At 38.4% G+C, this 18,782-nt stretch overlaps 1 protein-coding gene across 2 annotated transcripts in view; it reads right to left on the bottom strand.

Moving 5' to 3' along the window:
* Window positions 1-18,782, bottom strand: part of CATSPER3 (cation channel sperm associated 3) — a 34,285-nt gene that overhangs the window by 10,620 nt on the left and 4,883 nt on the right. For both annotated transcript variants that reach the window (XM_043588194.1, XM_043588184.1), the window contains exon 2: window positions 18,127-18,280. In XM_043588194.1, coding sequence (XP_043444129.1) covers window positions 18,127-18,280 — 154 coding nt within the window. The remainder of the gene's footprint in view (window positions 1-18,126; window positions 18,281-18,782) is intronic.

The following is an 18,782-nucleotide window of genomic DNA, read 5'->3' as shown; positions in this document are numbered from 1 at the left end:
AAAGGTTTGTTCAAAGAACAGCAGAGTCAGCATGGCTAGAACAGAAAGGGGAGGCAGGCCATGTAGGGAGGGCCTTGTAGGCCTGGTAAGGGCCTTGATTTTAACCTCCACCTTGGAGGATTTTGAGCAAGGGAGTGATATGAACTGATTTACATTTTCATGAGATCTAGGTGGAAAAGAGACCGGTGGGGAGCTGGCAAGAATAAGGACAGGAAGGGGACTTCGGGAGGAGATGACAGATAGCAGGAGAATTACTTCCCACAGTCAGCCAGCAAGAGGTGAGGTTAGACTGGACTGGATCGGGGGATGGTGTGGCATCGAAGAGAAGAGGCACAAGGAGGAAGTATTATGTACGCTGCCATCTCAGGACTCACTGCCGGAGCCCGGAGTGCACAGGAAGGCAGAAGGCAGAGAAGACTCTAGTGTTGCAGACAGAGCAACTGGGTCAGCGGGGATGCCTTTCCTGAGATGAGTTTGGGGTGAATTGAAGTGGACTAGAGAGAGTTTCTGGAGGGAAATAGAAAAGTTTTTGAGGGGCGCCTGGATGGCTCAGTCGGTTGAGCATCTGACTTCGGCTCAGGTCATGATCTCACAGTTCGTGGGTTCCAGCCCCACGCCGGGCTCTGTGCTGACAGCTCAGAGCCTGGAGCCTGCTTCTGATTCTGTGTGTGTCTCTCTCTCTGCCTCTTTCTCTCTCTTCTCTCTCAAAATTAAATAAACGTCAAAAAAAAAGGAAGGTTTCTGAGATTTATCACCTTTTAAATATATGTCAGATGCTGCCACTGGAAAGGGTAATTCAAGCCACAACTACCCATTTGGGTAACAATAAGGCAGCTGGTGTTTTATTTGTCCTGTATACTTATGTTTGTGGCTCCTACTTGGCAACCATTTACATACATTTTTATTTCTTAACTACTATGTAATATTTAAGATACACAAGATGATGTAAAAAAAAATAACAGAATGAACAACCATGTATTACCGCCCAGCTTAAGAAATAAAACATTATTACCATGCAGGCAGTCTCCTGTCCAGCCCTCAATGACCAAGTCCACTTCCCTCCCATGAAGGTAATCCGACCATAAATCCGGAACTCCTGTATTTTATACTCTTACCACATATATATCCCTAAAAGTACATGGCATCCTTCTGCATTTTTTCATATATTACACAAATAGCATAGCCACTGAAGTATTCTTTGGCAATTTGTTTTTCTCTCTTTTTTTTTTTTTTTCATTTAAAATCTATGAGATTCGTCTCTGTTGCGTTCATAAACCTAGTTTAGAGTTTTACTACTATGTAGCAATACCACTTAGGAAAATACTGTAATTTATTTATCCAATAACCCACTGGGTGATATTTGGCTTGGTGGTAATTTTTACTATTGCAAACAGCATACTGGTACAAAAAGGTAGAGTAATACTTGTACGTTTTATCATACCCATGTGTACAGCTTCTCCCAGTCATATATCTACGAGTAGAATTAGTCAGGGCCGGACGTCAGCATCTTCCACTTTGCTGAATAGAGAAGTGTTTTCTGAAGCTAGTGTACTGATATACCTTAGTATCAGCAATGTTCCTATTGCTTCACGTGTTCACCAACACTTTGTACTGTTGAACTTTTTCATTTCTGTCAGTCTGATGAATATGCAATGGTATCTGATTTTTTTATTCTGCTTGTCATTTCTCTAATCATTAGTGAAGTCGGACATCTTTTTATATGTTTAAATTGTAAACTGCCTATTTCTTATCTTGTGCCAAATTCTCTGCTGGATTGTTCTTTTTCTTACTGGCTTGCAAGACAATCAATTTTTCAAGTATTCTGAATCTGTACTATGTGTCACAAATATCTTCTATGCTGACGTATGTTTTCACCTTTTCAATGATCCTTTGATGAACACAAGTTTAAAATCTTAATGGAATCAAATTAATCAAAGCTGTTTTTTCATGATTTATGTATTTTGCATTTTGTGAAAACTTTCCCTCCTGAGACCCTGTAAGTATACTCTCTTCTAAACATTTTAAAGTATCACTTTTCCTGGGTCTTTTTTTATTATTATTAAAAAATTTTTTTTGACATTTATTCATTTTTGAGAGAGACACAAAGCATGAGTGGGGGAGGGGCAGAGTGAGAGGGAGAAGTAGAATCTGAAGCAGGCTCCAGGGTCTGAGCTGAGATGGTGACCTGAGCCAAAGTCGGACACTTAACCAACTGAGCCACCCAGGCACCCCTTGTGTTGGGTCTTTAAGCCAGTTGTGTGTGCTGTGAGGTAGAGATCCAGTTATATGCTTTCTCCACATGTACAACCAATGGTCCTAGGACTGTTTCCTGCAGAATCTTCCCTGGTGCCACAGGTACCACGTCTTTACAAGGGCCAGGGTCTGGTTCCAAGTGCTCTACCCTGCTGTGCTGGTCTCTGCTCCTGCTTCATTACCCTGCCTTCATTACTAAATCTCTCCAGAAAGTCCTGTTATTTGGTAAGTCAGGCCTTCTCTCTCCTTTTAACTGTCAAAACCATCTTGTTCATTTGCTTTTTGTCTTGCATTCTTTTCTTTAAATTTTAGCATCAGCTTTTGGCAACCCATAAAAAAACCCTGCCTTCTGGATATCTCTGGGGAGAATGCATCTCTAAGAAACTGAGCCTTTCTATCCATGGTCTAATAGATCCTTCCATTTCTTTGTCTTCTTTTTTTTTTAATGTTTTTTTATTAGTTTTCTTTATTTTTGAGAGGCAGAGAGACAGAACATGAGTGGGGGAGGGGTAGAGAGAGAGGGAGACACAGAATCCAAAGCAGGCTCCAGGCTCTGAGCTGTCAGCACAGAGCCCGATGTGGCCCGAACTCATGAAATGCGAGATCATGACCTGAGCTGAAATCAGACGCTCAACCAACTGAGCCACCCAGGCACCCCCCCCTTTGTCTTCTTTACCTTTATATATTTAAATTGTTTTCTCCTTAAAGATCACAAAAGTCTTTTATTAGATTTGCCTCTAGTATTTTTCACATTTTCTTATTAGAAGTGCTATTTTATAGCTGATACATTCAATGTAATTGATTGTATTTATTGGTCATATATTCAACAAACTTGTTAGACTTTATAATTAACTTTGGGGCACCTGGGTGGCTTAGTCAGTTGAGTGTCCTGACTCCTGATTTTGGCTTAGGTCATGATCCCAGGGTCGTGGGATCAAGCCCCACATCAGGGTCTGCGCTGAGCCTGGACCCTGCTTAAGATTCTCTGACTCTGCACCTTGCCTGCTCAAAGTGGGCACATGCACTCTATCTCTCAAATAAACAAACAAAATTATTAACTTTATTAAGTAGTAGTAACTTCATCAACAATTTTTTCACAAAACAATTTTTTTCAGATTCTTTTGGGGTTTCTATGCAGAAATGACACATTTTTAACACCTTGAAAGAGAATACCGCTAAAGTTTCATCACTGAGTGTGCATTTTGATGTAAGTTTTACATAATCGGTTTAAAAATAAGTCCTTTCACGGGACACCTGGGTGGCTCAGTCAGTTGAGTGTCTGACTTTGACTCAGGTCATGATTTCATGGTTTGTGGGTTCAAGCCCCACACCAGGCTCTGTGCTGACAGCTCAGAGCCTGGAGCCTGCTTTGGATTCTGTGTCTCCCTCTGTCTCTGCACCACCACCACCCCACCACCCCACTCACACTCTGTCTCTCTCTCTCTCAAAAATAAATAAATGTAAAAAAATATTTAATAATTCCTTTCTATCCCTAGTTTGCTAAATTTTTATCCTAAAGGATATTCATTATCAAATTTTTTTTTCTGCATCTCTCAAAATGATCTCATGGTGTTTTTTTTTCTCCTTTAATATTTTAAGCTGGTTAATAAAATGTGTAGATTCTTCTAATACTTGCCTTCCTGAAAAAAACCAACTTGGCAATGATATATAATTTTTTTCATACATTTTGATTCAGTTTCTCAATGTTCTGTTTGGGATTTTTGTGTCCATGTTCATGTAATCGGATGTTATTTGTCTTTCTCATACTGTCCTTGTCTAGTTTGGGCACTAGGTATCCTGCAGAAATGAAATTCATAAAAGGAATTGTCTGTGGGCAGGGCAGATGTACTCATTTATCTAATCAAAACAAGTATTTTCTATGTTTGGAATTGTCTCCTCCATGAATATAAAACCATCTAGTCCAGGTGAGTTTGTAGGTTTTGGGGACAGGAAGTTTTAACTATGAATTCAATGCTTTATAGCCAGTAAAAGACATACAAGGACATATAAAGACTATTTCAGGTTTTTCCTTTTTTTACTGAAAGTCAGTTTTATAATTTTTTTCTAGAAAATAATTTCAGCTAGGTTTTTAATTTTTTGGCACAAAATTATTAGATTTCTGATATCTATGTCACCTATAATTTTCCTTTTAAAACTCTAACATAATTCAGGGCTTCTATTTACCTTGATTGTCTCCTGAATAAAGTTATTTTGTAATTGTTTTCTGAGATCTAACTTTTGGCTTTGTTGATACCTTCTATTGAATCTTCGTTTTCCATTTCCTTAATTTTTGCTCTTTACTATTTCTTTTCTACTTTCCTTCCTTTTTCTTCTCCTTTTTCCTTCTTTTTGATTTTATTTTGTTGCTTTTTTCCAACAAGTCAGCTCATTAATTTTTAAAATGGAGAAATATTTCATGTACCATAAAATTCATTATTTTACAGTATAAAATTCAGTGGGGGTGTGAGTTGTATTTATAACCTTTGTTTTTGATTATAGTAAAATATGTATAAAACATGAAAATTATAATATTTAACCACTTTTAGGTGTACAATCAATTCATTGGAATTAAGTACATTCACAGTATTGTGCAACCAGCAACACTACCATTTCCAGAACTATCTCATTCTCCCAAGCAGAAGCTCTGTAACCATTAAGCAGTAACTTTACATCCCCTCTCCCCTATGCCCTAGAAAACTCCATTCTACTTTCTGTCTGTATGTATTTGCTTATTCTAGTTACAAACCATATAATAATTTGCTCTTTTATATATGGTTTATTTCACTTAGCATAATGTGTTCAAGGTTTATCCATATTGTAGCATGTATCACAATTTCATTCCTTTTTAAGGCTGCATAATATTCCATTTTACATATACACCGCACTTTCTTTATCCATTCATTGGCCAATGGACACATGACTTGATTCCACCTTTTGGCTACTGTGAACAATGCTGCTATGAGCACTGGTGTACAAGTATCTGCTTGAGTCCCTGTTTTCAATTATTTTGAGTACACACCTGGTGGTATTGCTGGATCATATGGCAATTCTATGTTTAACTTTTGAGAAACTGTTTTCTAAAGTGGCTACATGATTTTACATTCCCACCAGCAATGCACAAGTGTTCTAACTTCTTCACATCCACATCACCAACACTTGTTATTTCCAATTTTGGAGTTTTTGTTTTTATAATAGCTATCCAGTGGGCGTGAAGTTGTTTTGATTTGCATTTTCCATTCTAATGACTATTGTCTTCAAACATCTTTTAATGTGCTTATTGGTCATTTGCATATCTTCTTTGGAGAAATGTCTATTCAAGTCCTTTGTGCATTTTTTTAATGTTTATTCATTTTTAAGAGAGAGAGACAGAGCACGAGCAGGGGAGGGGCAGAGAGCGAGAGAGGAAGACACAGAATCCAAAGCAGGCTCCAGGCTCTGAGCAGTCAGCACAGAGCCCAAAGCAGGGCTCAAACCCACCAACTGTGAGACCATGATCTGAGCTCAAGTCAGATGCTCAACTGACTGAGCCACCCAGGTGCCCTCCTTTGTGCATTTTTAAATTGGGTTATTTTGTTGTTATTGCTGTTGAGTTGTGGGAGTTCTTTATATAGTCTACACGTTAAATCTTTTAACAGCTATATGATGTGCAATTATTTTTCCCTTTCTGTGGGCTGTCTTTTCACTTTTTCACTTTCTTGATAGTGCCCTTAGACTCACAAATGTTTTTAATTTTGGTGAAGTCTAATTTATCTACTTTTTCCTTTTATTGCCCATGTTTTTGGTGTCATACCTAAGAATCCACTGCCAAATTCAAGGTCATGACCATTTTCCCCTGTGTTTTCTTCTAAGAATTCTAGCTTTTAGATTTATGACGTTGATCCATTTTGAGTTAATTTTTCAATGTGGTGTGAGGTAGGGGTCCAACTTTACTCATTGCATGTGGATATAAAGTTGTCCCAGAATCATTTGATGAAGAAATTATTTTTGCCCTAAATGAATGGTCTTGGTACTCTTGTTGAAAATCAATTAGCCACATTATTTGGTTTTATCTCTAGGATCTCAATTGTATTCCATAGGTCTACATGTATCCTTATGCCTGTATCACACTGTTTTGACTACGATATCTCTGTAGTAAGTTTTAAAGTCAAAAGTGTAAGTCCTCCAACTCTGTTCTTCATTTCCAATACTGTTTTGCCTACTCAGGGCACTTTGCACATCCATATGAATTTGAGAATCTACTTTTTTTTTTTAAGGCAATTAAAATTTTGATAGGGATTGCATTGAATTTGTAGATCATTCTGGAAAGTCTTTGTAACAAGTCTTAACAAGTCTTCTAATCCATGAATATGGGATGTCTTTCCATTTATGTAGGTCTTATTTCTTTCAACAATGTTCTATAATTTTCAGGACACACATCTCTCATCTCCTTGGTGAAACCTAATCCTAGGTATTTTATTATTTTGGATGTTTTTAAATTATTATTTTAGAGAGAGAAAGAAGATGTAAGCAGGGGAGGGAGAGAGAGAGAGAGAAAGAATCCTAGGCAGACTCCACACTCAGCATGGAGCCCAACGCAGGGCTCAATCCCATGACCATGGGATCATAACCTAAGCTGAAATCAAGAGTCAGATGCTCAATGGACTGAGCCACCCAAGGTGCCCCTTCGCCCCTTGGATGCTTTTGTAAATGGAATTTTCTTAATTTCCTTTACAGATTGTTCACTGTTAATATAAAAAATACATCTAATGTTCGTTGTTTATCTTGTGCCCTGCAACTGTGCTGAATTTAATACTCCTAATAGTTTGTGTGTGTGTGTGTGTGTGTGTGTGTGTGTGTATTCTTTAGGATTCTCTATACATAAGATCAAGTCACATGCAAAAAAAGATAATCTCAATTTTTCCTTTCCAATTCAAGTAACTTTTTTTGCTTAATTCCTCTGGCTAGAACTTCCAGCATAATTTTTTTAATGGTGAAAGCAGGCTCCTGATCCTGGTCTTAGATTAGAAAGATTTCCAGTCTTTCACCACCAACTATGATGTTAACTGTGGATTTTTTCATAAATACCCATTATCAAGTTGAGAAATTTCCCTTCTATTTCTAGTTTGTTAAGTTGGGTGTGTGTGTGTGTGTTTTATCATGAAAGGGTATTGGATTTTGCAAATGATTTTTCAGCAAGAACTGATGCAAACATGAATTTTTTCCTTCATTCTACTGGTGTATGACATTGATTGACTTTCATATGTTGAAGGGATTCCTAGGATAAATCTAGGAATGAATCATAGTGTATAACCCTTTTCAGTATGCTGCTTAGGGGCACCTGAGTGGCTCAGTCAGTTGGGCCCCCAACTTTGGCTGAGGCCATGATCTCACCATCCATGAGATGAAGCCCCGCATAGGGCTCTGGGCAAACAGTTTGGAGCCTGGAATCTGCTTCAGCTTCTGTGTCTCCCTCTCTCTCTCTGCCCCTTCCCTGCTACTGTTCTCTCTCAAAAATAAAATAAAAACATAAAAAAATTTTAAGTATGATGCACAATTCAGTTTGTTAGTATCTCCATGAGGATTTTTGTATCTGCATTCATAAGGAATATTTGTCTGTAGTCTTTTCTTGTGATACTTTGATATCAAGGTAATCCTGGCCTGATGTAATGAATTCAAAAGTGTTCCATCCTCTTCTAATTTTTGGAAGAGTTTGAGAAGGATTGGTGTTCATTTCCCTTTATTTTTATTTATTTATTTATTTATTTATTTATTTATTTATTTATTTATTTATTTATTTTGAGAGAGAGAGAGAGAGAGAGCGAGCAGGAGAGGGGCAGTGGATGATTCTGAGATCATGACCCAAGGCAAAATCAAGAGTTGGACACTCAATTGACTGAGACACCTAGATGCCCCCATTCTTCTTTAAATGCAGCAGAAAATTAACTAGTGAAGTCATCTGGCCCTGGGCATTTCTTTGTTGGGAGATTTTGATTAGTGATTCAACCTCTTTATATATAAAACTAAAAAAATAGTTTCCTATTTCTTTTGAGTTTTGTCGTATGTTTCTAGGAAATTTGTTAGTTTCATCTAGGTTGTCTAATTTGTTGGTGTACAATTGTTTATAGTATTCTCCTATAACCCTTTTTATCTATATGAGGTCGGTAGTAATGTCCCAACTTTCATTTTTATTACTAGTAATTAGAGTCTTATTTTCCTTAGTCAATCTAGCTAAAGTCAACAATTTTGTTGATCTTTTCAAAAAATGAAATTTTGGTTTTGTTGATTTTCTTTATTCTCAATTTTATCTCGTTCTAATCTTTTTAATTTCCTTCCTTCTGCTACCTTTAAGTTTGGTTTGCTCTTTTTCTAGTTCCTTAACGTCTAAAGCTAGATTATTAATACAAGATCTTCTTTCTTTCCTAATGCAGGCATCCACAGGAATGTATTTCCCTCTGAGCACGGCTTTTGCTGCATCCTGTTTTATCATGCTTTTTAAAATTGAAGTATAGGGGCGCCTGGGTGGCGCAGTCGGTTAAGCGTCCGACTTCAGCCAGGTCACGATCTCGCGGTCCGGGAGTTCGAACCCTGCGTCGGGCTCTGGGCTGACGGCTCAGAGCCTGGAGCCTGCTTCCGATTCTGTGTCTCCCTCTCTCTCTGCCCCTCCCCCGTTCATGCTCTGTCTCTCTCTGTCCCAAAAATAAATAAACGTTGAAAAAAAAAAATAAAATAAAATAAAATAAAATTGAAGTATAATTGACATACAATATTAGTTCCAGGTGTACAACAGTGATTTGACATGTATATACATTGTGAAATGCTCACCATGGTAAGTGTAGTTACTATATGTCACCACACAAAGTTATTACAATATTATTGATTATATTTCTTACGTGTTATGTTGTGTGTTCATTTTCATTCACCTTAAAGTACTTTCTAATCTCCCTTGTGATTTCTTCTTTGACCTACTGGTCATTTACGAGTGTTCCATATGTTTGAATTTTTTCCAGTTTTCTTGCTGTTATTGATTTCCAGTTTCATTGCATTGTTGTCAGAAAAGATACTTTGTACAATTTCAGTATTGTTAAATTTATTGCAGCTTGTTTTGTGGTCTAACATATGGTCTAGCCTGGAGAATGCTCTGTATGCAGTTAAGCAAAATTATTGTATTTTCTTGATGAATTGACCCTTTTGTCAAATATGTTGTTTCTTGTAACAGTTTTGCCTTAATGTCTATTTTATCTGATACCAGTACAGCCAACTCAGATCTCTTTTCATTTATACCTGCATGGATTATCTTTCTTCATTCTTCTACTTTCAACTTATTTGGGTTGCCTTTTTTTTTTTTAACATTTATTTTTCAGAGAGATAAAGCATGAGCAGGGGAGGGGGCAGAGAGAGAGAGGGAGACACAGAATCTGAAGCAGGCTCCAGGGTCTGAGCTGTCAGCACAGAGTCCAATGTGGGGCTCAACCTCCTGAGCCACAAGAAGTCAGGTGCTTAACCAACTGAGCCACTCAGACACCCCTACTTTCAACCTATTTGTATCTTTGAATCTCAAGTTAATCTTTTGGAGATAGCATATATTTGGATTTCAAAAACCCATTCTGTCCTAATTGGAAAGCTCAACTCCTCTACATTTAAAGTAATTACTGACAAAGAAGAAATACCTCAGCCATTCTATTTGTTTTCTATATGTCATACCTTTTTTGTTCCTTAATTCCTCCAGTACTGCTTTCTTTTGTGCTTGATTTTTTTTTATAGTGTACCATTTTGATTCCTCTCTTATTTCTTCTTGTGTACATTTATTAAGTTATTTTCTGGTGGTCACTCTCATGATTAAATTAAGCTCTTAAACTTGTAACAATCTATTTTTAGTTAATACAACCTTAGCTTCAATAGTACATAACAATTCTGTTTCCTTACAGCCCCGTCCCTCCCCCATGTTTTTGTTGTCACAAGATACATTTTTAAGTTTTTTAAATGTTTATTATTTTTGAGAGTGAGAGACAGAGTGTGAGGGGGGGAGGAGCAGAGAGGGAGGGAGGGAGACACAGAATCTGAAGAGGCTCCAGGCTCTGAGCTGTCATCACAGAACCCGATGCAGGGCTCAAACTCACGAGCCATGAGATCATGACCATGAGCTGAAGTTGGATGCTTAAATGACTGAGCCACCCAGGCACCCCACAAAATACATTTTTATACATTGTGCACCCATTAACTATAACTGTTTTATGCATTTATATTTCAAAGCATACACACACACACCTACATACATATATTTAGTTACAAACCAAAAATACAATAATATTGGCCTTTATATTTACCTATGTAGTTACTTCTATCAGTGGATTCAAGTTACTGTCTAGTTTCATTTCCACCTAAAGAACTATCTTTAGCACTTCTTTTTTAATACCTTTTTTTAAATGTTTATTTTTGAGAGAAAGAGTGTGAGTAGGAGAGGGGCAGAGGGGACAGAAGATCTGAAGCAGGCTCTGCGCTGACAACAGTGAGCCCAATGTAGGGCTCAAACTCATGAACCATGAGATCATGACCCTAGCTGAAATCACATGCTCAACTGACTCAGTCACCCAGGCACCCCAGGGCGAACTTTAGCATTTCTTGTAGAAGAAATTCCACAAGCTTTTGTGTATCTAGAAATGTCTTAATTTCTCCTTCATTTTTTGAAAGACAGGTTTGCTGCATATTGAATTCTGGGTCAACAGTATTTTTCTCTCAGTACTTTAAATCTGTCTTGTCACTTCCTTCTGTCCTCCACAGTTTCTGGGGAGAAATCAGGTGCTAATATTATTGAGAATTCCTTGTACGTGAAAAGTTGCTTCTCTCTTGGTGCTTTCAAGATTTTTTTTGTGCTTGGCTTTCGAGACTCCAATTATGTGTTCCAGTGTGGAACTCTTTGTGTTTGTCCTTGGCGTTTATAGATTCTTGGATATATATATCCTTTATCAAATGTGGGAAGTTTTTAGCTATTATTTTTTCAAATATTCTCTTTCTCTTTCTTCTTCTGGAACTCTTAATTTATGTATGTTGATATGTTTGTGTCCCACAGGTCTATTAGACTCTGTTCATTTATCTTCATTCTTTATTCTTTCTGCTCCTCAGACTAAGTTAAATAGATTTGTCTTCAAATTCAGTGATTTTTCTTCTGCCTGTTCAAATCTGCTCTGGCACCCTCCAGTGAATTTTTCAATTAATGTACTTTTCAACTCCAGAATTTGTTTGGTTCCTTCTTATAATTTCTATCTCTTTATTAATAATCTCTCTTTCTTGAAACATTGTTCCCCTGGTTACGTTTAGCTCTTTTCCCATGGTTTCTTTTAGCTCCCTGGGCATATTTTACACAGTGAACTTATTAAACTTTTTGTCTAGTAATTCCAGTGTCTGTGCTTTCTCAGGGACAGTTTCTATTCATTTCTCCTGTGTAAAAGTCATACCTGCTTAACATGGATGGAACTGGAGGGTATTATACCAAGTGAAGTAAATCAGTCAGAAAAAATATCATATGTTTTTACTCATATGTGGAATTTGAGAAACTTAACAGAAGACCATAGGGGAAGGGAAAGAAAAATAAGTTACAGACAGGGAGGGAAACCATGAGACACTCTTAAATACAGAAAACAAACTGAGGGTTGATGGGGGTAGGGGTGGGAGCAGGGAAAATGGGTGATGGGCAATGAGGAGGGCACTTGTTGGGATGAGCACTAGATGTTGTATATAAATGATGAATCACAGGAATCTCTCCCAAAGCCAAGACTACAATGTATACACTGTATGTTAACTAACTCGACAATAAATTATTTAAAAATAAGTAAATAAATAAAGCCATACCTGCTTGTTTATTGGCATGCTTAATTTTTTTTGAAACTAGACTTTTTAAAAATTTTTTTAATGTTTATTCATTTTTTGAGAGGGAGAGAGGCAGAGCATGAGACGGGGAGGGGCAGAGAGAGAGGGAGACACAGAATCTAAAGCAGGCTCCAGACTCCCAGCTGTCAGCACAGAGTCCCACGTGGGGCTCAAACTCACGAACCAAGAGATTATGACCTGGCCAAAGTTGGATGCTTAACCCAGTGAGCCACTCGCCCCTGAAACTGTACATTTTAAATATTACAGTGTAGTAGCTCTAAAAATCAGAGTCTTCCCTCTCCTCGGAATTTGTTACTTTCTGTGGATAGCAGTAATTTGTTTAGTGGCCTTTCTAAAAAGTTTTTGTAAAACTGTATTCTCTGTGGGGTGCCTGGCTGGCTCAATTGATAGGGCATACAACTCTTGATCTCAGGGTTGTGTGTTCAAGCCCCATGTTGGGTGAAGAGATTACTTAAAAATAAAATCTTAAAAAAACACTGTATTCTTTGTCACATGTAGGTCTTTGAAGTCTCTTCCTTTAGCTAGTGTTTAAAGCGATATTTTCTTAAATGCCTCGAACAGAAGAAATAGAGTGAGGAAAGAGAAAAAGAGAAGGAAAGGAAGGGAAAGGAAAGGAAAGGAAAGGAAAGGAAAGGAAAGGAAAGGAAAGGAAAGGAAAGGAAAGGAAAAAAGAAAAGAAAAGAAAAGAAAAAAGAAGAGGAAGGAGGGAGGGGGGAGGGAAGGAAGAAAGAGAAAGGCAGAGAGAGAAGAAAAGAGAGAGAGAAAGAGAGAGAGAGAGGAAGGCAAGAAGGAAGAAAGGAAGGAACGAGGTGACTAGTGGTTCAGTCAGTTAAGTGTCCAACTTTAGCTCAGGCCATCATCCCATGGTTCGTGGGTTTGAGACCCATGTTGGGCTCTGTGCTGACAGCTTGGAGCCTGGAGCCTGCTTCAGATTCTGTGTCTCCCTCGCTCTCTCCTCCTCCCCCTTTCATATTCATTTGTTCTCTCTCTCTCTCTCAAAAATAAATAAACATTAAATTTTTTTAAAAAGGAAGGAAGGAAAGAGAGAGAGAGGGAGGGAGAAAAGAAAGAAAGAGAGGAAAGGGAAGAAAGAGAAGAAAGAAAAGAGAGGGGGGAGGGAAAAGAAAAAGAAACTCTTCTAGTCTTTGCAGACTAACTTTGTGTTGGAAGACCCCATCAATGCTTAGCCATTTTTCAACTCTACCTTAGCCTTCATTTCCTACTTGTGCTGATCATAGAGATCAGCCAGAGGTGAAAGCTTGGGATCTTCTCAAGTCTTTTCTAAGTATGTGTCCTGCCCTGGACATTTATGGCTCCCTAAACCCTTCCATACACATGGGAACTTGTCAATGCCTTCATTTTCCAAAGTCTCTCTTTTCCTGGATTTCACCATGTCCTTTGTTTACATCACCACTATCCTGATTTTCATAGTAATCACTTTCTTACATTTCTCTATAGATAGGAACCCATGTATACATCCCTGGAACTAATTCTTCAAGTTTAATTGTAAGTTTTTAAAATTTTTGATAGGTCTTTTAAGTCTTCCATTCCTTTTTCTCTTTCCTTACACTTTATTTGTTGATGAACCCAGGCAGTCTGACTAGTAGAATTTGCCAGTCTGGATTTTGCTGACTGCACACTCATGGTGTAGCTCAGCATTCTCCTCTGTCCTCTATTTCCCGGAAACAGGCAGCTGGATCCAAAGGCTAGATCAGATTCAGGTTTCATCTCTTTGGCAAGATTGTATGTTCTGTTCTTTCACAGCAGGCATATAATGTCTGGCTGTCTCTCCTTTTATGATGGCAGCAGCCAGTGATGCTCATGGCCTAGATCCATTACTTCACTGGGGGATGAAAATAGCGATATCCTAATTCTATCATTTCTTTTTTCATTTATTAACTGGGATACTTCTTTTTTATTGTAAACATTTTTTATTTTAATATTTTAATGTTTATTTATTTTTGAGAGAGAGAGAGACAAAACACAAGCAGGGGAGGGGCAAAGAGAGAGGGAGACACAGAATCCGAAGCAGGCTCCAGGCTCTGAGCTGTCAGCACAAAGCCTGATGTGGGGCTCAAACCCACGAACATGAGATCACAACCTGAGCTGAAGTCGGACGCTTAACCGACTGAGCCACCCAGGTGCCCCTGGGATTTTTCTGTAAAGAGAGTTTCCCCTTACTATGTAATATTACTCAGTAATATGATTTATATAAGGTTAGTAATGTATGATTCTTTCTCTTAATTTAACAGTTTTTGAGATAAAGGATTAGTTCCTTATTACCCTCCAAAGTGACATTAGTGTTTTGGTATCATTGCAAACTTATAGATTGTTTGATGAGTTTCAATCCATTTTAATTATTATCCTTATTGAAGCTCAAAGTGTCCCATCTTTGTCCAGTAGGAGCCTCTTCTTCAAGTTGTTTCATGAGTCCTTTTGACATGACCCCAGTAATCTTTGATAGCTTCCTTGCTATGTGCATGACAAGATACTCCTGACCCAACTACTTCTTGCCCTAGACCTGCAGTCAATCATTTCTCTAAGAATCTCTAATCTGTCTGTTTTGTTTGTTTGTTTTAGTAAGAAATGGTCTTTCAAAATCAAATTGTGGGCAGTAAGGATGCATAACAGTTTAGCGGTCAATGTTCTAGATCTTTCATGAGTAAGGACGAAATACATTGGTAATTTATACTGATGTTTCAAATTTAAATGTGAAACTACATGGTTTTTACTTAGTTTTGTCTATATGTTTCTCCTTTCTTCCATGATTATTACTGGTTCTCAAGAACACAAAGGAGGGGCGCCTGGATGGCTCAGTCAGTTAAGCGTCCGACTTGGGCTCACATCATGATCTCATGGTTCGTGAGTTTGAGCCCTGTTTCAGGTTCTCTGCTGTCAGCACAGAACCTGCTTCAGATCCTCTGTCTGTCTTCTGTCTGTCTGTCTCTCTCTCTCTCTCTCTCTCTCTCTGCCCCACCCCCACTCATGCTTTCTCTCATTCAAAAAAAAAAAAAACATTAAAAAAAAATGACACAGAGGACAACACAACTAAACTGTCCAATAATTACCCATCTGCTTTATCCTGTATTACACACACAACAGTCTCAAAATGACACGACTACTAGTATCTCCACTAAGCTGACTTCTAACAATGGTTTTAAATTTTTTTGCATTAACTCTCCCCAGTACCCCCTATTTAGTCATAGTGTATCTTCCCTGCCAGAGGACAGATTCATTATATGCTGGAATCTCTCGTTAACCCACAATTATGATTATTTCTACAATTATGTTTAATGCTCATCCGCATCCTAATGTTGATGCATCTCTAGTCATTCTGGCTGGCTGAAACTTATTCTTCACCAGATTCCAAAGGAAGAGCTCAAGGGAACAGTATCATCCAAGTGTTTTAATGATCGGTGACAGTTTCTCCATGTGCATGATACTTGGAAGTCAGTTATACTGCATCTAGAATTCTCGGTTCCCATTTTCTTCCTTCAAGTATCTTAAATATATTACTCCATTTCCTTTAGCATAAAGCATTACCAGAAAAAAGTCTGTCAAACATTTTCTTTTCCTTATCCAATTGAGATGCTCACAATGTCCTCTACCTCTTTCCTTTAGAGTCCAATAATTTTACTAGAAAGTCCTAGGGTTTATTGTTCTCGATTCATATTCTCAAAGTGTGCTCTTTCAATATATAATTTTAATTATTTTATTTCAGGTAACTTTTCTTAATTACAGGTTTGTGTTTGGTCTGTCCCTTTGTTTTTGTTTCAAATTCAGGGACTCCTATTATATTTATGTTGGATCTTTTTTTCCCACATCTTCAATATTCATCATTTTCTCTTGAATCCTTTTTATCTCTTCATTTCTTATAGATTTTTAAAAATCTCCTCCATTAATCTAATATTTCATTTAAGCTATTACCTATTGTGCCTAATTGCTCTTAGTTGCATCTTCAACTTTTTTTCCTTTGAAAGAGAGAAAACACACAAGCAAGCAAGAGAGCAGGGGGGGGGGGGGGGGGGAGGGAGGGAGGGAGAGAGAGAGAGAGAGAGAGAGATTGAGAGAAGACAGAATCCCAAGCAGACTCCATGCTCAGTATGGAGCCCGATGCAGGGCTTGATCTTAAACCTGTGAGATCATGACCTGAGCCAAAATCAAGAGGCTGACGCTTGCGTTTCATGGGTTCAAGCCCCGCATTGGGCTTTGTTCTGACAGCGCAGAGCCTGGAGCCTGCTTCAGATTCTGTGTCTCCCTCTCGCTGCCCCTCCCTGACTTGTGCTTCCTCTTTTTCTCTCAAGAATAAACATTTAAAAAAATATATTAAAAAAAAAAAAAAGAGTCTGACACTTAACCAACTGAGCCACCCAGGCACCCCACATCTTCATTTTTGAAATGACTTTTATTTCTAATTCTTTTAAAAAAATTTTTTTTTAATGTTTACTTTTGAGAGACAGACAGACAGAGTGTGAACAGGGGAGGGGCAGAGAGAGAGGGAGACACAGAATCCGAAGCAGGCTCCAGGCTCTGAGCTATCAGCACAGAGCCTGATGCAGGGCTAGAACCCACAAACCATGAAATCATATCTGAGCTGAAGTCAGACACTTAACTGACGGAGCCACCCGGATGCCCCTATTTCTAATTCTTTCCTGAGTTTTGTCACTGGCCTCTGTTCTTTCCTATCTCATATCATTTTCTTAAACATTTACCTAGTTCTGAAATAACATGCTACAGTTCTCTGTTTTGTGGACAGGTCTTTGTGGTAGGCTTCCATTATCTACAGGGGTATTATTCTCCACTTTATTCTCTTTTTTCCTTTCATAATAATTCTCTGTGGGATTTTACCTCAATCTCTTTCTAGTATACTCTTTTATACTCTTTCCTGAACTTTTATTATTTTTTTTAATGTTTATTTTTGAGAGAGAGAGAGAGAAAGCACATGTGCGAGGCAGAGGAGGGGCAAAAAAAGGGAGACAGAGGATCTAAAGCAGATTCTGCACTGACAGCAGAGAGCCTGATGTGGGCCTCAAACCCACCAACCACAAGATCATGACCTGATCTGAAGTCAGATGTTTCACCAACTGAGCCACCCAGCTGCCCCTTCCTGTACTTTTAGAAGGTGTGGTTCTAACTACATGTAGCTCCCTCTTTTGTGCTGTGTTTCAAGGTGGGGTGGCTTCAGGTCATGATCTCACAATTGCATGGGTTCAAGCCCCACATTGGACTCTGTGCTGACAGTGCAGAGCCTCCTTGGGATTCTCCATTTCCCTCTCTCTCTGCTCCTCCCCCACTCACACTTTTTCTTAAAATAAATAAAAAATAAACTTAAAAAAATTTTTTAAAGATGTGGCCTCATTTAAGATTTCTTTGTTCTGTTTCCCTCCTCCAATTTTATCTGGACCTTTTCCTCCTTCATCTCTGGGCCCCTACCCTGCTCAATTTTTATTACACTCCCAATATTTCTCCTAGGTGGGCAGGGGGTGGGAGAGTGCCGGCCCTGAAGGGAGCCCTGGATGGTCAGTCTTCAAAGTTTACAAGATCCAGACTGTTCTAGGCACTCTGGAAACTATCAAGAACTTGCACTAAGCCAGTACTGGAATGAGCAACGCCCTTCCCACCATCAAGGGCTATTCTCACATCAGCCCATCATACCTTCCAGTGGATATTTATTGAATGTCCTCTGCTTTGTCTCCTTCAGAGGCTAACACTGTGCAGTTATGGCTCTTAGTAAAGATATCTTTTTAACTAGTTTGGGTTTCAATGCTTCCCATCGGTTTTTAGCTCTGCTCTCAAATTGCTCTGCTTTCAAGAGGAAACTCAGGGAGATTAAAAAACACTGTCACCACTGCTACTGTTGCCACCTTCTTCCCCGATTTTACCGTAGATTTTTAAAGCCCTTAGAATTTTTCTATGGAAAATTTTCTTGAACAAAATGCCTTAAACATAACATTTTCAAAAATAAAACAGGTGAAACAGAAGAAAATGGATCCATTTTTGTCTGCTTACCTCACAAAGTGTGAATAAGTTGTATCTTGTATTATAATCAGTCCACAAGACCACAAAAAAGGCATTCATGGAGACGATACTAATCATAATTATCTTAAAGAGATGACTCATTATGACTCTCTTCACAAATTCCTGACATTGAGCATCTTTCCTTCTGTCAAAAAGTTGAAGCAGAGGTATGATTATCTTACAACAGAACTAGATCCCAAACATTACACATTTTTGTAGGGATGAGGGTCTGCTCTATCCTCTCTGTGAATGTAAATTTAAATATACTGGGGCACCTGGGTGGCTCAGTCGGTTAAGCGTCCGACTTCAGCTCAGGTCATGATCTCATGGTTTGTGAGTTTGAGCCCCATGTCGGGCTCTGTGCTGACAGCTCAGAACCTGGAGCCTGCTTCAGATTCTGTGTCTCCCTCTCTCTCTGCCTCTCCCCTACTTGTGCGCTCTCTCTCTCAAAAATAAGTAAAATGTAAAAAAATATATTTTTTTAATGTAAATACACTCTCACATTGCAACACAACGTGAGACTCCTGGCTGGCTCAGTTGGAAGAGCATTGACTCTTGATCAGGGTCATGAGTTCGAGCCCCATGTTGGGTGTCGAGATTACTTAGATAAATATTATTTAAAAATTGCAACACAACACTAACTGAAT

The sequence above is a fragment of the Prionailurus bengalensis genome, chromosome A1 (assembly GCF_016509475.1).
Source record: "Prionailurus bengalensis isolate Pbe53 chromosome A1, Fcat_Pben_1.1_paternal_pri, whole genome shotgun sequence".
Taxonomy (NCBI): Eukaryota; Metazoa; Chordata; class Mammalia; order Carnivora; family Felidae; genus Prionailurus; species Prionailurus bengalensis.
The sequence above is the reverse complement of the archived record's forward strand: the minus strand, read 5'-3'. Positions and strand labels throughout refer to the sequence as shown.